General features: G+C 44.4%; 2 protein-coding genes across 2 annotated transcripts in view; one reads left to right on the top strand and one right to left on the bottom strand.

The window, feature by feature from the left end:
• Positions 1-13,992, top strand: part of lmbr1 (limb development membrane protein 1) — a 29,032-nt gene extending 15,040 nt beyond the window's left edge. Inside the window, exons 10-17 of the mRNA XM_076161078.1 lie at positions 1,083-1,172; positions 2,336-2,412; positions 2,847-2,924; positions 6,916-6,989; positions 7,235-7,325; positions 7,919-7,985; positions 11,417-11,578; positions 12,167-13,992. Of these exons, the coding sequence (XP_076017193.1) occupies positions 1,083-1,172; positions 2,336-2,412; positions 2,847-2,924; positions 6,916-6,989; positions 7,235-7,325; positions 7,919-7,985; positions 11,417-11,578; positions 12,167-12,252 (725 nt within the window). The 3' untranslated portion in view covers positions 12,253-13,992. The remainder of the gene's footprint in view (positions 1-1,082; positions 1,173-2,335; positions 2,413-2,846; positions 2,925-6,915; positions 6,990-7,234; positions 7,326-7,918; positions 7,986-11,416; positions 11,579-12,166) is intronic.
• Positions 13,993-14,957: 965 nt separating this feature from the next.
• rnf32 (ring finger protein 32) lies at positions 14,958-22,237 on the bottom strand. Its single transcript, XM_076161079.1, has 7 exons — positions 22,122-22,237; positions 21,445-21,691; positions 21,221-21,363; positions 19,437-19,594; positions 19,188-19,296; positions 16,323-16,490; positions 14,958-15,312 (listed from the first exon to the last, which is right to left on the bottom strand). Exons 1-7 carry the CDS (start codon positions 22,152-22,154, stop codon positions 15,082-15,084), a joined length of 1,089 nt encoding a protein of 362 aa, XP_076017194.1. The 5' UTR covers positions 22,155-22,237; the 3' UTR covers positions 14,958-15,081.
• Positions 22,238-23,097: the final 860 nt, after the last annotated feature.

The raw sequence follows: 23,097 nt of genomic DNA, 5'->3' as shown, positions 1-23,097 counted from the left end.
TGATTGGAGTGATTTCAGTTCAGTTTCGACTCATATTTTTTTCTGCTACCGCTTTGAACAAGTGATGATATTGTTCTTTGTTTTAAGGTAGGCCCCTCCTTTTTTTTTCGTGACTACATTCATTTGATCAATGATTTATTTGTCCTACGTGACAGGTACGGCCATGTTTGGATATGTTCTGTAGATGGGTGATAGATTACTGCACATGCGGCTGAGCAGCATTGGCTCCCCCCAGGGCGAGTGTTCCAGTCATTTTTGGGAGAAAAAGAGCTGTTGAACTGCCCGTGACATTTCCTGTTGTGTTGTGACTGCATTTGCTCGGAGGGTTCAAACTTTCCCCTTGCTTAGATCCCGGGACAGGTATCTGCGAGGGTACAGACGAGGCTGTTAACTCTCTCGCTGCCTGTCTATCTCTCTCCTTTCGCCTACTTAAACCCATCCAGACAGGGTGTGTCATAATAACAGAGGGGAGAAGGAGGTTTGATCAAAGTGATTGGTCCTTCACTCCTGTAACAGAGATGAAAGATGGTATTTTTATTGCACGCTAGTAACGGTGTAACACTGAACTAATTGGGCTTGATCTGCCAATCACCCCAGGGGATGCAAATGGATACTCTTCCACTTTGGCTCCGCGGGGCCTCTATGCTAGTGCGTCAAGGCTGGAAGGAATACAGAGTAAAATAGATAAATTAGCCTTAAATGAGCTGGCCTTGTGGTTTTCCTGGAGAATCCCTTGCTGTCTTCTCCAACCCGCTCAACCAGTTGTGGCATGTGCGAGACAGCTCCTGACACAAGAGATTATTTTTACTTGTTTGAGATCACATTGTTATGTTCTGAGCAGGATTACTTGTTTTGATGGGCTTGCTTATTAAAGATAAATCAAATGCCATATGGCGAGGTAAGACAAACGCAGTGAGAGGTTAACATCTTTGTAATTGTAGCATTAGGACATCTTTCCCCCCCCATGTCCGTTTGAAGGTAATTGACATGAGAAATTAATGAAAATACTACAGTGGCGGCAGAGTGTGAAGACATACGTTTGATCATGATAGATTGATCAGAGTGATTCATTTTTCTTGCAGGATCCTCCACATACGCTTACTCCCGGGGAAGCTTTACTCACCAGCTCAACAAAGAACTGGACAATATTAGAAATCAGAAGAATAAATTGGGTAAGTATTTGTCCGCCGTGGCATGGCTCATATATTTTTTCTTTAGACCTTGAATTACTGTTGAAATATCTGCCAGGAAGTTTGCTTTTTAGATATTGCTGACAGGCAAGCGCTTTCTCCCCGTCTGCCTTAATTTCTTAATTTGGACTTGGACCAACGCTGCCTGATAATTTTCCATTCATTTTAGGATATTATAAATGAGGTCCAAGCCTTTTGGGGAGCAGGGTGGGGGGAGGAGAGCACAAAGGCACTTAGGATATTGGACAAGAGGCAAACTTTATATTGTAGCAAGCCTTTTAGTGATGTCATTAATTTAGAAGGATGGTGCATATAAAGTGCACTTGGCAAACTTCTCAGGCAGGCAGGGAGGGTGCACTTTGAAAATAAGGAGGACTAACAAGGTTGGGAATGGAGAAAGGAAGTCAAAATGGCAAAGATGAGAAGGCAGTGGCACACACTGTAAGGCCACTGAAGCTGTCCCAAAAGAATGTGCCGCTGAAATAAGAGATGAATAAAGATATGAACTTAAAATGTTTCATCTGCCCACCGCACGCACACAAATCACATTATTCCTTTTATCTACAGTTTTATCACGGTTTGCACTAATTAAGGCCCTGATAAGTATTGTTAATTAAAGACGGAGAGCACAATTGTTGAGGTTGTGCAATCCGAATCACCTGGAGGGTGACGGTTGCGATGAGAAGGGAGATTGTGCTCAGTACACACACTCAAGACCGAATCAAATTGTACAAACCCTTTGAAACACCCGAGGCCTTGAGGTTTCTGTTGTTGCCTTTGATCAATTTATTAAGTAACCAATGTTCAAAATGTATGTGTCAGATGGCGTTAAGCTCATCTTTTATTGCAGGGGCTTAACGTTTGGGCCGCACTTAGAGGAAAAAGGGTCTTGCGTAGTCGAGCGCATTTCCCCGTCGGTGTCATTCTCTCACGGTCTCTATCTCCCCCGTGTTTGATTCTAATAAAATTGATTCAATTTGAGGTGGGAGTCAGACAAATGCGTGTGTGTTTGTTTGCTGTCCTCGCTTGCGCTCTTGGCAAAACACGGCAGAAGAATCTGGAAGAGAAACATGCAGTGAGCATGTTTTTTTAGACAAACACTGTCAGACTCTGTTTTGCTCAAACTCGCTCTCCTGCCCCCTCAGAGAGAAGAAAAAAAGCGTCGGGCTGGGAGAAGAACTTGTTGTATCCCATAGTGATGCTGATACTTCTCTCAGGAACGGTGAGTAGAGGCTGACCTATCATTAAGCCCAAACTGTTTACTTATGGCGTACACTGCCTGGCTGTTGGCCATAGGCAACACAATGTACCTGGAATCCCCATCCTCTCAAGCTACTGGGTGGGGAACTACTTTTGTGTAATGGTTGTTTAAGAATCAACAATAATCACCTGCAACAACTGTGATTTTGGACAGATTATAGCGTGGGAAGCTTATTTGTGCCGTATGATATTGAGAGGCATGCCACATACATCAAACAACGACTGCATTGTTCAGATTTTGAGAGGGCTGATGTTGGAACACAGTGCTTTACCTACATACCCACATGACCCCACAATCGATTGTTCCCTAATTGTTGAATATTTGATCAATAATTTAATTTCTACCGTTTGTAAAAAATGATGTTTTCATTTACTGTTGTTACTCTCCATTTACAGACAATCTCAGTTCTCCTGGTGGTGTTTAATATCCTCTACCTTCTAGTGGATGAGACTGCCATGCCCAAGGGATCCACGGTAAGCCGATTGGACTCTAAACAAAGTACACCGCTACCCCTACACACACAAACGCACACCCAGAATGTAAACTGCAAATGAGCTTTCCTATCTGACCTGCCATGTTCCTGGCGGAGACATAAATCAAATTCCGGATATGCTCAGGTGCATGTGGGAAGAAAAGACCTGGCCAGATGTTAATCAGGCCCCGACCCTGGTTTTGTTTGGGAAGCTCATTGAAAGTCATTTCACAGCAGTGTGCAGATTCAAGGCGCGAGTTTCGTGCCTCGTGTCCACAGCGGGCAAATAATTCTCTCTCCCCTCTGCAGAGGCAGACAGGGCCAGGTGAAGGGCTCTCACTGCCCCAGTGCGGAAAAGCTCCAAGAGATTCTCATCTCTGCCTAACATGCAATGTGTTTTAAGCTCGCCTTATCTCATCTTCAGTGACAAGACCGAGTGTGTACGTGTGCACGCATGTGTGTGCACGCGCGTGTCTGTGTGTGTGCATTTGTGGTTGCATTCTTGTCTGAGAAAGGGGCAACATAATGTATCCTATTTCTGCCTCATTTCATTTTGCGTCTCGCGGGCAACTGACAGAGCTGCCCTCAACATTCCAATTATTTTATTGAGCAGAGATGTTTTCTTTGGCATGACGCGTCGCAGAAAATCCCCCAAATTACACTTGTCATGCAGCTTGAAGCTGTCCTCCCTGACAGTGTGGCCCCACTAAATGGTTTACGCGTTTGTTGAGCTGGATGGCTGCCACACCTCTGATCTCACAGCAGTGCGAGGAATGAGGCGGCAGGTGGTGGTGGGGTCTCGTCCTCTAAAACAATCAATACTGATATTATATCCCATCTTACTCGCCCCCGGCTATTAAACTCTCTATCCCTCTGGTACAGAAATTCCCTTACAGTCACTTGTGGCCGGAAGGGAGTGATATAAAGAAGCAGACAGAACAGAGGGGTTGGCTCAAGGTACTGCTGAAGGGAAGAGACTCAGACTGTGGGAAAGTCAAATGAGGCCCCGAAGTTCTGATTGTTGTGGGGGAGAGCACAATGGAAGTGCCGTGTCAATGTTTGTCTTCCCTCCCGAATAAGCATCCCAATGTAGCCCTCGGCATACTGAGCAGCGCCACGCTCGGCTTTACAGGGCAGAGGATGGAGGTGGAGAGGGATGATGATGATGGGAGCGAGGGGAGATTAAAAGAAAGAGCAAAGGGGAGAAACAGGTGGACTGAGACGAGGAGGATGCAGAGGAGGTCGGCAGGGGAGAGGAGGAGGAGGGGGAAGTGGAGCTGCCTCAATCAAAAGGACGCAGTGTTTTACAGCCTGATGAACAAGCACTAAGAGGGACCAATAAAACTGTTACTGCAGGCCCGCCGCTCTGTACTGCCCACTACACTTGACACGGTATTTTGTAAAATGGACTATTAGCTGCAACCAGAGTGCAATTTTCTCCTCACTAATATGCTCCTCTTAAAAAACACTACATACATAATATTTCTAACACACACACACACACGCCTTAGTCTTGGTAACCTTCTCTAACATGCTCGTTTGAAAGCGTAAAATGAAAAAATGATTGAGCTATTACCCAAACACTTCATTCTAATGATCGATCACATTTCAGAGCCATTTGCAGAGATGAGCTACCAGATTTACATTTGACAGTTTGAGGGTATATTTGGCTCATATAACAAGAAAAAAGCCCATCTAAACTATATTAACACAAGTCCAGACACATAATGGCGTAATAGATAATGGAGCTCACAGTCCTTTTCCTTTGCATTCAGTAAATCTACAGGAAAAGGTTAAGTTATGGAAGATGAAAGAATAATTTTAAACCAATTACAGAAAACGAATTACTTAAATAAGGAACCGCTTGACAAGGTGGCCTTCCCCGTCTTTCTCTTTGTGCGTAGATAAGACTTCTTTTTCGCCGTCTTTGCCAATTAATGTCCACAGCCCTACATTTTAAGTATTAGATAAAAGGATGGTGACATTTTTATGGCCTTAATTACTTGGATAAGGAAAGATACAGCTACAATATGGGTGGGATTGGAGCAAGCCGTTATGGAGTGTTCTCCTTTGGAGGCGCTCCCATTTCTGACTCAGACATCCTGGAAGGAACTCAAAATCATAAACCTAAGGACGGATGCGTCCATGGAAATACAGTCCAAAATGGGAGAAAGTGTCAAATCAGCCTTGACATCTCGTACTAGAAAATTGGGCAAGAAATGATGTCATCTACTGTTGACCCAGGATTCAATCGATAGATGTAGTAGACTAATTTGTCCATAAAAGTATTAAGGCACAAATACGACTAAGCCTTATGTCGATGGAATTAATAATAGGATTCTGCTTGAGATAGTTAAAAGTCAGCAGAGTTGACGTCAGCATCAGAGCTCTTGGGTCAGGTGTATTTGCTGTAATGTGGTCACCAGTGACACCGGCACTTTCAGATCTCCGTACCTGAAGTTAATGAGGCCACTTTTGGCTTCGGATTTAACTTTTATGTACGATTATAATTACTGTTTTTTATTACCGCTTCTTCACCCGGGGCCTTTAAGATACGTGATAGCTGGGGGAATTATCTGGTGGTGGAGTGGGTAAGGGTTTGGTGTGGGAAAGAGGGTAAGGATGATGACAGTGTTGCTGTTGGATGATGAACGAGTGGAAGTCTCTTTAGTTTTGATTTGTTACCTCGTTTGTGTATGTAGTGAATAAAAGCGCCCCCATTTTCCAGGCTCACCTGGAGTCAAACGGTCAAACCCTTAATCGTACTTCTTGCGTGTGTCTGTCAAGCATGTGTGTGTGTGTGTGTGTGTGTGCCACAGACGGCAATATCCATGCACAGGTGTTGCAAGGTGCTAATCCTAGAAGCAACAAATGCCAACGATGCGTCTGCTGACTGAGCCATTGCACGCTGCACAAAAATGAATCCCCTGCCCTGATCCACTAGCACACACACAGACACACATACACACACCAAAACACACTCCATCACCCTTCCTGCTCCCGGAATGAAAAGGAGCCAGAGTTGAAAGGAGGTGCACTGTGAAAGCCAGCCGTTGGGCGCGCACTGCGTACACGAGTGCACATACAATCTTAATGCGTGCCCCCTCCCTCCATTAATAAATGACATCAGATGCTGTCTGCTAATTCTCGGCGTTGGGAGAGAGAAAGAGCAGTGTAGCGTGGCGCTGCAGTAAGCTCCCACAGATGACAGTTGCATAAAAAGGCATGAAACGACCTGTCAGGCTTTCCTTTCCCCTTCGGGCTGTTTTGCTCCTTCTACCAACAACGTCTATACGTTGTAAAATAACAACCCCGCCGTACGCATTATGCCCCTGTGCTGTGTGGAAATGGTCAGTTCTTACGCGGTGATGTAATACGAAGCTTTACAATACTGGAGGTGCCCCACACACACACACCAACAAAACGCTGATTCTTTTGAGAACAGTGTGGCATTCATAGCGGCCTCCGGTGCCAAGTACGACAAAAGCAAATATTTATCATTTGACAACACAGATGCTTGGTATGCGCGGCGTATGTAGATGTATGTCTTATTCCTGCTCCAGTTTCCAAAGGGGCTGAGGGAGAGGGAGGAGGGGGGGCACCTAGTGTGTTTGCAGGAGTATTTGTTTTGTTGTTTTTATGTTATTGGCGTGCTTTCAGCCCGTACACTCTTCTTACCGTAAGCAATGTGCCGTTTTTGTTTGAACACCTGTTCACATATTGTATGATCGACAGTGATTTGAAAAGAGCCTCTTTCATCTTGTTCCATTCATTACTTAGCCAATTTGATTCTGTCTTTCTCAAGTGGGGAAATTCTTCATGCACTGAGCACTTACTTTGCAGGATTTCTGTAATTGCATGTGTATGCAGAACTGCCTGCAGTGCTGTCGTTTCCCATTTTCTCTTCTATTTGTGATGTGTTTATGTAAGATTGGTGTGTGATGACATTGAATAACCCAGTTTTCCCCCTCTGCGTCTCTCTTATCTTCCAGGATCGAGGCATCGGGAACACCTCTCTGTCCACATTCGGCGTGGCTCAGGCAGTACTGGAGATCATTCTCATGTTGTATCCTTTCAGTGACCCCCACCGAGCTTTGTCCGTGGCTGGAGTAGCATGGTCCACGGCCAAGAGCAACATTCTCAGGACAGCTTTGTTTACCCAGGGCATAGTTCTGTCGCACACCTTCCGGAAGACATGTTTTACTGTTTCGTCACCTTTTATAATAGCTGAAAAGGTGCAGACGACTCCACCGAGACCGATTTGCTAGCAGCAGAGAAGCGTTTTTGCTCCTTGATTGATTTGTTGAACAGCTACTTGATGGTGTCCTCTGTTGTGGGTTTCTACAGCCTGCGAGGCTTTAAGAGCCTCACTCCCAGGAAGGATGACACAACCATGACAACGGTAAAAATGGGATAGAGGGAAGGGGGGGTTGAAGAGATTGGTGGTCCTAGGGTGCAGATGTGTTTAGGACCCCCTGCGTTTCGTCTGTTTCCGCTTTCTTCCTGTCTCCTGTCTTCGCCAGCATTTTCCTTCAGGGCCTCTCAATGGCTTTAGTTGATCTGTCCAATATTTGTTTGTGGGTAGTGCAAACACTGGCACAGTGCAAGCTCCTTTCTTGAACATCAGAGGGAGAGTGGGGTTTTGGGGGATGGAGGATGTGTGCTCTGTTTGGCCCACGGTGGCACCCATTCAGTTGATAATGAGTTTGGGAGTGGTGAGGCTTGCTAACTAGCAATGACGCCCCCAGTGAAAGGACTTGAAAGGACAATGGGGAGAACCTGGTAATGAGCAACTTCAGAGGTACTAATTGTACAATATGCGGAACCAATTTAACCTCAAGTGGTTTGTGTATGTGTGGGCACACACACACTACACCACACATGTAAGCACATCACTGCTGACCACACCACCCCCCTGTCATAGTTTCTACCAATAAGCTTTGTATGTTAAATTTGCTTTACTACAATCGCTTATCAATCTGTTCTGATTCCTAGATCATTGGTTGCTGTGTGTCAATCTTGGTCCTGAGTTCAGCCCTGCCGGTTATGTCCAGAACGTTAGGTGAGTACAAGTGTGTGTGTGTATGTGTGCGAGACGGAGAGACGTGCAAGCTTTGCCGTGATATGTAGGATTTTTTTGAAGATTGTCATAGCGACCAAAATAAAAGTGACCAGAAACAATAATTGCCCCTCCCCCAACACAAAATCTAAACCACTGCTGCCATCACAGGGCCGTTAGGGCCGAGCAAATGGATTCTCCTATAGTTTCCCGCAGTGATTTTAGAAAAGAATGCAGGGAGAAAGGGTAAAAATGACAGGAGTAGCACCATCACAATGGCACTAATAAAAATGCAGAGAGCAGAGCACAGCTGTTCAAATAGCACTACTATGTATGTGTGTGTGTGTGTGTGTGTGTGTGCCTGTGTGTGTGTGTGTGTGAGTGAGAGAGAGAGACCAACAGAGTGGGAGAATGGGACAGAGCGAGCATACAGTGAGTCATTGGGAGCTTTACAAAATATCAACAGGTTCTGCTTTGTGACGCTGAATAGATGAAAAGGAATAAACGCTCAAGACAGCTGAAGAGAAATGGCCGCCCTGCCATAGAAAGAAAGACGTGTGGAGAGTTGAGTGTGACAAAGTGAGACGTTAAAGAGACAAGAAAGGGATTTGTGCGTTGATGTGAGATGTTTTTTTGCATCTGTGACGGTGTGTATCTCTGAGAAACAGGCACATATGTCATATTTGGCCTGTTTTACAATTTTACTTTTACATTTTTAACTATTTACATGTCATTTTAGCTGGCCGGTGCTTTTTCCACTGTACCACCTACGCGTGATAGTTTAATAATCGTCTCAAAGGTTATCTATGGTCGCCGGAAGTGCAATCACATGACGGCCGCAGCCTTCATATAAGGGGTTTTTCCCCACAGACTCTCTATGGTTTTGCCCTTGGACGTTGTCATACTTTCAGACTGACTCACTCTGTGCATGCATTGTCTACACCTGCTGGTCTCACCCCAAGATTGTCGACTGGAATGACACGGCACTCTTCCATTGTTTTGTCATTTACAAGGGCCCTGCCGTGAGTAATAAGTGCTTAACAACCTTAATGTGTTTGGAACATGTCCATCGAGTGTCATGTCTTCTCAAGGGGGAAAAATTCTTCTGGTTTTAAGCAAATATTACTCAGAAGTTGCCTAATCCAGTGGTTTTTAGTGAAAAGCACGTAAGAATGGCAGAATAAATTTTTATATGGTCATTTAAGTATAAAATAAAGTAAAGTTCAGATCTGATTTTTGATCTTTGCAAATGATGTGGTAAACTGGGAAATTATGCAGCATTGTGGAACATTCCGGCAAAAAGGAAAGAGGACTGGGAGGGACTGGACAATGCTGTATTATTCTAAAAATGTATTAATGTTGGTATCTGTTTCCAAGCAATAAAGCCACAAAGTCATGCCTTCCAAACTATTAATGGCCCCTAATTAAGGGAGATGACACAAAAACCAGAATCCTAACCTATGAGATTTGGCCCACATTCAACGACAATGATCTCACTTTGCCATAAAGATAATGATAAATGGAGACATGGTTCTTGGTTGCTAATGTCTGTCTTCCTCTGACATTTCAAATACCAAACATCTTCTTCTTTTTTTTTTTTTAAACCTCCGATTGGATTTTCCTCAAATTACCAAACCAAGATCAAAACCTTTCGCCATTGGAAATGAATTTAAGCCCGACCACAGTGGCGAGCTGCATTGACCGGGGTCTCCATCATCTCTCTCGCCGTCTTCTCGCAGGCAATTTTGTTAAAGGCCCTTGATGCTTGCAGACTGCTTACTGTGGCTGTAAATACATCTCTCCAGACACTGAATCGATTGCCCAATCTAATTGACGACAGAGGTTGTGAAGATGTTACAGGAGGAATAGAATGTCCAGAGACTAGGGATTTTCCACTCTGCCACATCTGAGCATTATTTGTATATTAAAATGACTAAAATAGAACATCGGTGTGGCGTTCAGGCGACAGATATTGATGCAGTCATTTCCTGGTTGCCGTTTTGTTTCTCGCATCACAAATAGCATGACGATGTTGACCTCAGATCATTTACATTCTAGTAATATTAACTCAAATCACTCAAATTGCTGGAATTTATGAATTATCGGAAAATTAGTTTTCATAGTAATTCATGTTGAGAGTGGATGGGATAATTAATTCATCTGGTAAAGCCAAAATGAATAAATAAGAAACCACGATTCAGGCAGCATGTGATCAGCTGTGGCAGATGGTTTGAAGATGGTCTTGCAGTGTCCCTAGCATGGAGCAAAGAGGATCCTGCAGGTGAAAACACTCCTTTGTCTTTGTCTCAAGGTCCTTGGAGAGAGACGTCCACCTGCATCCTGCCTCTGCTGCTATACTTAGTCACCCCTTTCCTTTCCTATTCCACAGGGACGAGTCCTCACAGCACTGCTACCAAGACAAGGACATTCTAAGTGCAATAGATTGGTGTTTCTGCATGCCAGCATCAATGTGATGGGCCCATTAACTTTGATTTGATTGCTTGTTTGGAGGATTAAAAGGATAGAAAGGACATAAAGAAAAGGTACAGTCCCTTTCTTGAAGAAATCCAGGTGCAGGCTGCTTCTCGGAGGAATCCCATCACTGCTAGGGTCAGAATCTGCCAGAAATTGCACAAGCCCTTGGCTCAGCGGAAACGCACAAGATTGTGCTTGTTTATTGTTTGAATTAGAGATGTTGTTAGCTCAGCGGCTGACTCAGGTGGATGTGTGTACAGGTGACTGCGGTTCTATTGAAGACTGCGGCGTCTTGGTTTAGGCGGGGCTTCTTTTTTCACATCACCGCATTTATCACGCTAGTAGAAACACGGGTTAGGAGACGGTAAACATTTCCTGTGGAAAGCGACGGGCACGATCCAAAGTGTCTTAACCTGCAATGTTTCGGCTAATGAACTATGCTTTAAAGTCAAACAAGTCTTAGATAAAAGGTCACGCTGCTCAGGGTTTGTTTTCACCTTCTGTTAGACAGCTGTATTTTGAGATTACGCTTGCAATGCACATCAAATGGTTTTTGGCATGTAAGCCCTTCTTTCAATTTGGCCTTTTTTGCCTGTTGAAAGAGACGGGCCATTGAAGAGAGACACTTTTCAAAGTGTCTCAACTGCAGACAGAGCAGACATTCCTAAATTGGCCCATTTGGTGCAGCCCCACGTCGTGCACAGGGAAGAATTTTGCTTATGAACACAATACTTGTCTTGTCAAGGGGAACTTGGTAAAATGAACTTGTTTTGTTTGAGTTTATTTATTTTCTGGTATTTGCAATAATTTGGACATGAAGGGGAAATAATTAAGCTTCTTAGCTTTTTTCACCTTTTCAGCAGTGATTGGACACTGGAGGCCAAACTGAGCTTGCGGTTCTGAATAAAAAATGTAACGTTTGATTGTTGACATCTGATTCGTCCCTCTGCTTTTCACAGGTATCACCAGGTTTGATCTCTTGGGTGACTTTGGGAGATTTAATTGGCTGGGAAACTTCTACATCGTCCTTTCATACAACCTGCTGTTTGCGGTGGTGACAACCCTGTGTCTTGTGAGAAAATTCACCTCGGCAGTACGAGAGGAGCTCCTCAAGGCTTTGGGTAACGTTATTCATTTATTTACGTGTTATTCATGTAGTCTGAGGTCTTCATTTTAGCAAGCTGAAGGTTCTAACCAGCAGCTGTAAAGATAAAGAACCTCTGCTCGTCTGTCTGTGGCCGTGACATCAATATCATGCAGTGTCTGGCAAACAATACTGCCTTTGAGACGTTGGATCCCGTGTAGAATGTAAAGCAATCCCAGATCTCGTAATAACACTTGGGCTAGCCGGTTACATCCTAATTTTGCTACCACAAAGGTTTAGTGTGAACACTGGCAGCACTATTCTACTCTGCGGCTTTGGAAGGCAGATAATGTTTTTGTCAGACAGCGGGACGTGGAGTGACAAAAAGGGGGGAAATTGCAGCGAGATCCAATGTGCTTGCCGCGGGACTGACATGTGACAGAGGATGGGGCTAGGCTCAAAGGCTTGTGGTGACAGGCCCTGGATGTTTGATACATCGGTGGGATACGGCTAGAAAATGACAGACAGAGGCACTGAGGGGAGAAAAGCACATCAATACCTGCGTCTAACTGAAAGTCTGAGGCTTTTTTAATGAGATTTCTCACCCTTATCTCCCCCTGCCCAGGTCTGGATAAATTACAACTGTCAAACAGCCCCACGGACCCTGAATCCGGGAAGCTCTCGGCCAACGGGCATCAGAAAACTCTGTGAAAGGGACGATAGATCACCACACAAACACACACTCACACCTTAGCTCAGCCAAAGGGAGATTTCCACAGTCCTGCCTGACTGCTGAAAGGTGAAAGTGATTGGAGGGAACTTAATAAAGCCAGGCAGCGTCTGACGGATGCCGCAAATGGAGGCCGAGAGCAATTTAGCTTCATGACATTCCATCCTCTGCGTCTCGGATGGAAGCTGGGACGGAGCCAGGGATAAGACCGAGGACAGAAATGGACTGGCATCACTGCAGTGACCTTGATGCTGACCTCAACCGTGACTGTGACTTTAAACCACCCATCTCTTGCTTCAGGGGTTCTCTTCCCCTGGCGTCTCAACCTGTTATTCCTCCACAACCTCCTCACCACTGCACTAGACAAAAATGCGACAAAGTATTTGGGCCACAGTTGAAAAAGATTTTTCATAAATAGAGTTCCACAATGAAGTCTTAATATTTCAAGCAAAAGTCCAAATGTTTTTTCTGGAAATATTTTTCATTTTGTCCTTAAAATCTCTTTCCAACAGTGGCCCCAACACTCCGTCGCACACAATCTTGAGGAAATAGCGGGTGAAAGAATGCACCTTCCACCGTGGCTGAAGAGCTCATCTATTTTTCTGTTCTTTTGTTGTAAAGTCTTACATCCTGCAACAACGCTACACATCACTCTCGACCGCCTGCTCCCTCTTTATAGTTACTAGACCCTCCCTCCACCCCCCTGCAACATTCAGTTAGTGGCAAAGGGTAATGTTTAATGTGGATGTGTCCATGGTAATTGGTGTCATGTATGGAGCACTTGCAGTGTGTGTGTGTGTGTGTAATTGTTGGTTGTGTGAAACTGATGCAGGCGTAGTAAGAAACTTTTTTTCTTCCAAGCTCAAAATGTGAAAATGATAAAAAGATGTGAAGTGTGCAGCATGAGAGAAGCCGTGTGTTCACTCATCATAGCCAGTACATATCAGAGCGGGATAGTGGGGATAGTCACATTGTACGCATTGCCATTGTTCCTGCGTGTAAGGCCCTTCATTTTAGTGTTCGTGCTGTCATTGGTCCTTTTATTCGGCTTTACTGAAGTGCGCTTTAACTTTATGATGTCATTATTTTGAAGATGGAGTAAGAGCTCTTTTTTAAGGTGGTCTTATGACGCTTCTGCTACTTTATAGATGGGAATCTACAGTTGATGTTCATATCGCTTTCAGTGAACAACTCACTGAGGCTTTGGTGCATTGGGAGCTGAGCCTGTTGTTAGACTTACTAAGACTTTTATTATGCACATTTTGGGAAAGTAGTGTCATACTTGGTCATTATAAAAATTGATTCACAATTTTAAATTCGCAGGGCTTAGACAACTTCTCAGATCTGAGCCTTCTTTTTGTAAATGTTGTATTTACGTGTACATAATGAATTACGTTTCATACCTCTTTTGCATTATTTCAATGTAAATGAGGGTCTGAATCACTAAGCTATTTGCACCTATTTTGTTGTACATTATATCTGTAACGCCCTAAATCCAATGCAAACCTGTAACAGTCTTCACAAACAGAATGGAGACACGTGCAGAAGAACATGCAACTTTGCAGTGGTACAAAGACTTGGTGACTCAGGCCCGCACACATTTTGTTGTAATCTTTCAGACTGTGACTTTCTGTCTCTAGAACCACCTTAAATGCCTTACAGGACATTTATGTCGCAGGCTTTTGTGGTAAGGTCGTTTCTTGTTTTTTTGAGTCTGCAGACGATTCCACTGTGATTCCCCTGTACTCCACAGTTTGCAGCCAAAGGCCAGCTGGATATAACATACACCAGACACATATTTCTCTTTGCTATGAATGTCATCACAGCTAGCGCTCATCTAGTGCGAGATTCCATTTTGAGACTCGGACGTTAACCCGTAAAACTTGAGCACTTGGTAGAATAGAGTTGATCGCTCTAATGACGTGTAGTTTTTTCAATCATGATGTAAGCGTTAAATGAGTTAATATAGTGAAGAAGAAAAAAAAGGAAGAGAGAACATGTTTGTTTTGCACAGGGAACGTTTTGCGTCTTCTTTTTCTCAGAGATGCCATTGCTTGATGCTACATTACAAAGACTGGGATGAAAGTAAAGTAATTGCTGGAGCCATGTGGAAATTGGCTCTGAGAGAATGTTGAGTGAAAGCAAACATCTATGTAATCCAGTTCTTACCAAAGCAGGAGTGTGGGTTCAGTTTGAGCTGTATTTGTTTTGGTGTATTTTGAGAGTTATCAATACCAAAACTGTTCATCTGGTTTTTCTGGAAGATTTCATTTCACACACTGCAGGTTTAGGTTAACTATTTGCTGACACTTTCTTTTTTTTTTTAACCCAGTACCCTTTGTTTCACTTCCTGCAGTTCAGTTGCTTGTATTCAAAATTCGTTCACATTACACAACACTGATCATTGGATGCTGTGAAGAGAACATCACAGTCGTGATTCCAAACTGACGTGAGAACTGACAGAGACGTTTTTCTCTTCGGAAAAGCTTTTCTATTCACCTTTGCAGTACATGTCCGACTTTTAAAAGCGAAGCAGCTCTTTTTTCTGTCCGTATGTCAGTCGTTGGTGTAATTTATGGCATATGTTTTGTGAATGTATTTTTTTACGATTTCTGAGTTTGCTAAATGTAGGTTCCGTTATTTTTTTATGTTTGTGTGTTTGCAAATAAAAGTTTTAAAAAAGCAGAGTGTACGTTTAGTTTTTCATTTATTAAATCATGTGTTTAACAGATTTAAGTGGTTTTTGATGTTGTAGCTGCATACAAGGTTACAAATAAAGCAAAGGGCTGTTGGAATCATGTGTACATCGCTTAAATTAGTTTTTTATAGTAGACAGACCTGCACAGGGGACAGGACGGTCTACTGTCCACATTAAATGCCTCGAAGGACTCTAGACACACCTGGTGGAAGAGGTGGGAGCAGGACAGGAGTACGGTTTGTCTCTGGGGTCCATGTTTGGATCTCTCAGCCTCTGGTCCGTGGCTAGAGCTGCAGAGTGGAGTCAGGCAGATGGGGCAGTCCCACACACCTCTCTGGACAACCTGAAAGAGTTAGAAACTAGTTAGGTCGGGCATTCAAAGACCTCCTGCCTTACAGAGGTTTGATTATAGGACCATCCCTAGACCAAATTCAACTCTGTGGGGTTGGTTGGAACTCAGGTAGTCTGGTTCAAGTGTGATGGGAAGGTTCGCTCAGGCACGAGGTGACAACGTGTTTGTCAGTCGCCCCCTTATAAAAAACAAAAGGAACACATGCACCGGTTCACTAATGATTAACCAGAGACGGCTTCCTTCTTCAGTTCCGGTCAACATGCCCGCTGTTAAACGTTTCCTAACGAGCCGCACGCACGCCACTTTATAGAGTTTGCACCCGTGGAGAAGGTGCACTGTGTGTGTGTTGAAAGCTCATTCACCGTTTGATACTCCTGTGTCAAGGCTGAGCCACTCCTGTCCTGTGCACAACCTTTTCACACCAGATAAAGAAAAAAAAACATCTCACACACACACACTCACACTCACACACACACACACACACACACACACACACACACACACACACACACACACACACACACACACACACACACACACACACACACACACACACACACACACACACACACACACACACACACACACACACACACACACACACCCTCTATGGAAAATGGTATTGGCTGCAATGAAAGCCTGGCGCACAACAATGGAGCCTTACGGAAGAGCAAATCTAGACTTTTCTTTTCAGTTCCTCCGCAGCGGTGGAGGCGATGAAAAGCCTGCCGTGCGTTATCAGACTGGGTGTTTTTTGTAAACACAGAGGATTAATGGCCTACTCGCTGCCATTCATTTGGTAAAGTGAATGATCACCTCTGCACAGATCTGCTGCTGTACTTTTCTATATGGCAGCTGTGATGCCGGCGTCCCCATGCAAGCGTTAACATGTCAAGGGAAAGGCACGGCCCGGAGGGAGGGGGATGAGACTAGGATTAGATGATATTTTTAACGGGGGGGCCTCTTGGATGTGGTTCAGCAGACGTCGTCTCGTTCCTGACCTGTCTCTGTATTCTGTCCCAGTCGTCCTCCTGAGGTTCGCCGACGCTCCCTCTCTCCAGTTGCCGGAGCGCTCGTCTGCTTGATGACAGCGAGCGGTCGATATCACTCAGAAAAGCCTCCACGTCGGTGTGACAGTATCGGACAAAGCTGTCATTCAACTCCTGCAACTAATTAGAAAGAGGGGGGGGGGGGGGAAGAAACATTTTAGTGGCACAAAGGAGGCATGTTTCATTCAGATACACAATGGAGTCGTGTTTTCTGCGACGGGTAATTGTGTGTGTGTGTATTGTAATGGCTGGAGCGCGCTGGCAGGGTGCAGTTGTTAAACAGCCGGATCAATACAGTCACGTCTCCCCACTAACATTGAGAATTAATGGAAACCAGTAAAAAAGAGAAAAGCCGGCGTTGGCAAACATGGAGGCACGCATGCACGCTCTCAGTCCTGCACACAGTCGATACGCTTCCATGGCTCAATACTCACATTATTTGGTATTATTAAGGTGTACACGTGAACGGAATTAATACGATTCTCTCCGAGGAAAATGTGGCCAAAAACAAGTGGCCGTGGCCGTGGCCGACATGGATGGATGCGGGTTTTCGATTAGTTGCAGCGCCATCATCAGGCCGACCTGAACCAAAATGTATAGAGTTCCGCCCCCAACCAAATTTCATTAAAACATTGGCTCATAGGTTTTTTCGTAATCCTGCAGACAACACAGACAGATTAACCAACAGGAATAAGAGAACAAATAAGGTGCTTGTCAGAGGATTGTGGAATAATTCAGGTAGAAATCTGTTTACAACACAAGTTAGATTGTGACTGGTGCAGTAACTGTCATGTGATGAAAATGTTACTGGAATAAAAACGACTTATATTACTGCTTGCATTAACACACACATCTGCTTTTCTCTCTCTCTCTCTCTCTCTCTCACACACACGCAGAAACCCCTCCCTCCACCTGTCACAGTGACATCAGAATTGCTTTACAGCCGGGCTTTTATCACTAATTAAACAACTGTTAAACATTGGGATGGAGGCTTTTATGAGCCTGGCTGACTTTTCGACAGTCAAGGCAAACAGCACAGCCTCTGCTGAACTTTGCCTTGCTTCACAGCAGATGCAGATGGGAGAGGACACAGGGGGGGTGGGGGGTTGGAGCGCAGAGGTGTTATCTCATGGCAATCCATCTAGATGTCGGTAGTGTCCCCTTAATGTGTTGACTCAAGGCTGGACCCCGAAACAAGTAAAAATTGAAAGCTGGTCATCGGGATCAGCCGATAAGATTCCTGTAACCGACCTGATATCTGGCAGGTTTTTCTGCGGGGGAACACCTGTGGCATGGTGGCACAACGGCGCTTTATAACCTCCTGCTATCTACAGCTGAAAGAGGAAACTGAGGGAACGGGCGTCTCCAACTGACACGGCTTCCAGCTCGGCTCTGACACGCCCGTTTACATTACAGTCAGCTAAGCAAATACGTCTTCCCCTTGAAAATCGCGTCAATCAGACCTGTCAGCACTGCGCCGCACAGCTTACAGCTCCTGGAGATCATCCTTAGTGTGACAAAAGATATGAGACAATCTCATGACCACCCACGACCGTTCCATCACACACCGTGGAACGCAGAGCGGCTGACACCGTGTGTGTAGCTGCAGCCTTAGCATGTGGACCCGGACATGGTCTAATGTGTTAGAACAGACTTAATTGGCTCAGTAAACGCTGTGTCTTTGTTTGCGTGACATGGTTTATAGACAGGATGATGGAGGCCGACAGGGGGGATGGGTAGGACACTCCGACCCGACAACACATTATGAGTGCGGCCCTCGTGCATTTGTCACTTTTGCTTAATCAGCCTCTGTGAGAGCAGGAGCACTCTGTGTGATTACGACCCTGCACGGAGGAATAAACACCGCCGGATTTTAACAAGGCGTGGATGTGCTGGAGGAGCCATGACCGGGGTTAAGGAGTGGGAATTATCTTTTTTATTTCTTTAAAGCTGTCGTTATTACTCTCTATACAAAATTTGGACCCACACTTCTATTTTATCCATGAAAAGCTAATGTTTTAGTTTGGTTCACAGTGGTGACCGGTGTCTTCTCTGGTCATTCTGAGGCAACAGTGAGTGACAAGGCATCAGCTGGGGGAGGTTCACTAGGTGGCAATGTTCCCTTTTCCTCAGAGGTTCCATGAAGGCAACACCAAACATCAAAGTGACCCCATCAGCATCCGGTCAGCCCAAAACATTCACTTCTAATCCAGTCACTGGAAGGGAGCGCCTGTCATGACAACCGGCGTTACATACCCAAACACCTTCTTCTCACCTCCTCATCCTCTCCTACCCACACAGTGAAGGTCTCGGCAAGTTTCCACAGCACAACACAAAAAACGTGACTGAACATCAGTGATACTCCTGACACCCTGATGTGGTACTATGCCAAGCTTTAACAGGGCAACACTCACACACACCCTACACACACACTTAGGTGAAGGAGGACCAGACTCAAACACTCAGAGGAGGACTGAGCCGTTGTGTTGACCCTGGAAGGTCCAGACTGTTTGACTAAAACACAAAACTCTCTCCACATTAGTGGACAAACAGTATGATTCACACAGCATCAAAAGGAGCTGGAGAGGGTGACAGCAGGTGAAGGTGTGTGTGTGTGAGTGTGTGTGGGTTCAGAGAGTCACACAGAGTTCAAACCCATGTCTCAACACTCACATGAGATGTCAAGGTTAAGCTGATTGTGACTTTATTGATGTTCCATGTGGTCCAAATATGCAAAACTATAAAACTATAAAAACACATCAATAAAATTCTTTACTAAATGAAATAGATGGTTGGTAAATTGAGGTCTGAACTCACTTTTTTTTCAAAGAATCTGCGTCTCAGCTTCTTGTCTTTGGGACACACAGTTTCCCTCACATGTGTGTACCACTTCCGTGCTATGTAGCCTCGCCAACATGCTTGAATTCTACAAATACAAAATAAATTTCTATCAAAAAAAATGAGGACATGGAACAATATGGTCAATTTACTAAAGAAAAAAGTGATATATTCAGTTTGCTTGTGCCCTTGAACACAGACTCTCAGACCTGCTGGCGTCTTATGTACCTGGTGGCACAGTGGTGTCTGAAGAGATGAGCCCCGTCGTGGATCACCCGGGTTTCATACGGCTCCCTTCTGCACATTGGGCAACACTTCCTCCCAGAAAACCTCTCAAAGGCGCACAGGCACGCTCTGTGGAAAACATGAGAGCAAGACAGCAACACCTGGAAGGGACACAAACAACAACAACAACTCACTTTATGTGGAATTAAAATGCTTTCATACGTGCTCGATTGCTGCTCATTAAAGGTTGACTGAAATTGTGAAGCACAATCTAATGTTTAAGAGGACGCATGAAAATATGCAGACACAAATAACATTTCCTCTTCCTTCAGGCTTAAATAATGCAATTCTCTATTTGTTCCCCTCTGTTTTTACTGCTTTGAAATGCCAAAATGGGGTTACAATTGACCCAAAACAACGCGGAAGGGTTAAATCTGTGTGTTCATGCAGGTATGTGAATGTGTGTATGCGTCTTTATGCGTTATTTGCTGAGAGGATAGAGGGTGTCAGCATGACCCCCAGTGGGCGGGCTGGGACCTGGCCTGCCGTCTCCTCTACCTGTGAGAGTCTCTTTTATCGTCTGAAAGGACGCGGCCGGGGCGACGGGGCTCGGCACACAAACCAGTTTACTCAGATCTCCAGACGGCGGGGGGGCGTATTGATTTTCCCATTGTTTTTGGCCTGACCAACACACTCCATCACCAGTGAAAGGGCCCCCTGCAGTGGACAATTTCCAGGAGCTTGACAAGCCATTAGACCAGAGAGAAATTTCACTTCTCACAAAGCCTCCAGGTTACAAGCTGCACTTCATCCTCAGAGGTGCAAGACAGAAATGAATCAGGAAGCACCCAAAATGTACAGAAATGTATATTTTAACATTAAATTGTTGTACACAGAGGCTGTTATAGGACACATGAGGTACAATTATTATTACTGGAACCTAATTATTGCTATGAATGATGCTGTTTTGAGGTCAGCGTTGATTGTTTATGTAATATGAACCCATAATGTATTCCCTCTCCGAATCACTAAGAGTTTAGCACTGTTTATGTATCACGAGTGGAATCTTTATAGATATAAAATACATTGGTGGATCAAAATTTGCTGTAGAAGACAAAGTATGAGGATCTAAATATGACCTGGTCACCAGAATGAGTACTTAAGGGTTAAAATGGATGAAGTAACACAAACTTTCATCCGCACATTGTTTCAGCCCAACTGCTGCTGTAAGCAATTTAATTGTCCGTTTAATAATTGAATGCAGCACAAACGCATTGTTACAACATGAGCCACAGGCCAGTAAGAGAATACCAAATCAACAAAGATTCCCTCTTGTCACTTTCCCTTGTTAGCAGGCACTAATTAACATTTTTTTCCCTGAGTCAAACTAATATTTACACGTGCATCTATGGCAACTGTGCTTTGTGAGGCCGCCTATTCTAGCCCTGCATTCTTGAGGAGATTGGCATCTTAAAAGGGGATCGGAAAGGTGTAAAAGCCTGAATGACCCTCACAGTAACACACTGATTGCTACATCATGGCGTCACAGTTGAGTTCCAAGGCAGTATGGGTAAATTTGTACAGTTGTCTACACAGATTAGAACATACAGGAACTGGAGGGGGAAGGGGCTTTGTGTGTGAGTGTGTGTGTGTGTGTGTGTATCCCATGTGTGTATATGGAAACAGGTTTCCCTGACAGACAAAGAAGCCTGAAAAACATACAAAAAGCGCTTTCTCGCACAATATTAAGAGAAGCCCTTGTATTGGGAGGGGGAGAGGAGGGCTACCTGAGGCTGGAGACGAAACTCCTCCCTGCATATGGCGCAGGGCTGAGTCGAGTCCCCCTGCTGAACAGATCGAGCCTTGACCCGAGTCCATTCATCCTCCGTCAGCCTCCTTTCCGGAGGGGCCAGCAAACCCATCTTCTGGGCTATAAGAAACACCCAATAAACAGGCCAGACATTAGAAAACAAATCACAGAGACAAACTCTTAAATTGCAACGCATCTTACCTAAAGTTAAAGGAGGTGGAGCCGGATCAAGCACATATTCTCTCTCCTCTTCCTCTCTCCGCAGACCCTCCTCTTTCCTCCTTCCTCCACGTCGGGGGTCTCTGGTGCTTGAGGGAGCATTTCTGCTGCACCTGGGCCCCCAGGGGTCCCGCAGAGAGAAACCTGGCAGCAGTACGCTGCGGGTGATGTGGTCCTGGAAGGCAACTGAGGTGAAGACCAACTTGCTGCTGGCTTTCAATGTCAAATCCTGTAAAAGATGCTGGAATTCATCACCAGATCTACATAATATGACTCGCGAGCTGCAGCCAAGTGGCAAATACGGACTTTTTATTTATAACCAGGACAAGTAAAAAGGAAAGTACAATACAAAAAGCATAAATACAACTAAATGAATTGTGCAGTCTTATGTCTAGACCACATAATGGCAATGTGAAGAGATAAAATACTTTTGCTAAATGGAGGAAGGATAATTTACTAATGCAGGGGCAAATGAATTACTTTTTAAATGGACACAAAGGAGCACAGAAACAATTTACAAAGAAAAACGTCGAATATTGCCAAAGAGATGCAAGCGTGACCTCATTTTACAAAGTGAAGGACACGCAGGTTATTTTCAATTAATGGCGCTCAGACGTCGAATATGAACAAAACAAACAAACAACGGGGCAAATACTTACACTTGACTTCATCATACTGACGTTCAAAAGCATTAAAGCTACAATAAACTCTTGTAAGCATATTAAACAACGTCTACACGCTTCATACGCATGTTAAATTAACAAAGAGTTTTGATAAATGCGCCATATTTTCATTGATTAGCAAACAGCAGCGTCGTATCTTCCGCATCACCAGCCTATCAGCGCATAGTTTGGGGGTAACCAGGTAACTAGCCCCGCCTTTCTTCACGCGCCCCACTGCTGGGCTTCACCGCTGCCTCTGATTGGCTGAGCGACAGAGAGGCTGAAAGACGAGCCGATGCGTTTGTTTGTGTTGCCAAACATTTGTGACTATCTGGATTAAAATAACATGAATGAATTCTGTTGATCTTCTGGACTGATCAGTTATTGATTTGGTCTTTTTTTCTTATTTTTTTAACTGTGGCCTATTGAGGGATTGCAATTTCGTGCGCATATGCGATTATATACACGATTTTATACTTCATAAATATCAACATATCTCCTATAAAGAGCAGAAATCACGAATATCAAATAAAAGAATTATCAGAAATCTACTAAAAGGAGTCAAATTTGCGTTTGACTGCTGATATACTGATGCCGAAAACAAAACATTCATACTATAAAGTTGATGGCGAAGTCTCAGGCATTTTGAATGTCTAAATTTGAACCAATAGATATTTTTTGATTTTATTAATTTTCTAATTGCAATTACACAGCATCATTCAAATCTGAATCCAAGTTTTTGCAGTCTAATTGCTGTCCCTGGGAATTCCGTGATGTCTTCATCTCACTAATGATTATTTTATTGTCAGGGAGATGTCAGTGAATTGCTGGAACCTGACCAAAGCAGGTTGGTCTGTGTGTCTAGGTGAGTCACCGAGCTGTCGTCAGAGTGGGTGCTGAACAAAGCTAAGCTGCTCATACCTGTGCCGTGAGCTCAGGGATCCCTCCCAGGTCAGCCTTACATGGAAAACCA

This window comes from Genypterus blacodes, unplaced genomic scaffold (assembly GCF_046128005.1).
Source record: "Genypterus blacodes isolate CSIRO-AG114 ecotype Tasmania unplaced genomic scaffold, CSIRO-AGI_Gbla_v1 ptg000110l_1, whole genome shotgun sequence".
NCBI classification, from domain to species: Eukaryota; Metazoa; Chordata; class Actinopteri; order Ophidiiformes; family Ophidiidae; genus Genypterus; species Genypterus blacodes.
Note: the sequence above shows the minus strand (reverse complement) of the source record. Positions and strands in the feature narration are given on the sequence as shown.

What these genes read in the sequence shown, in the direction of transcription:
- rnf32 (XM_076161079.1), bottom strand. Translation starts at nt 22,154, where the DNA reads ATGCTTTTGAACGTCAGTATGATGAAGTCAAGT. An exon ending in TCAGTATGATGAAGTCAAGT is followed by an intron (nt 21,692 to 22,121) that starts GTAAGTATTTGC and finishes CATCTTTTACAG; the next exon opens with GATTTGACATTGAAAGCCAG. An exon ending in TCCACCTCCTTTAACTTTAG is followed by an intron (nt 21,364 to 21,444) that starts GTAAGATGCGTT and finishes TGTTTCTTATAG; the next exon opens with CCCAGAAGATGGGTTTGCTG.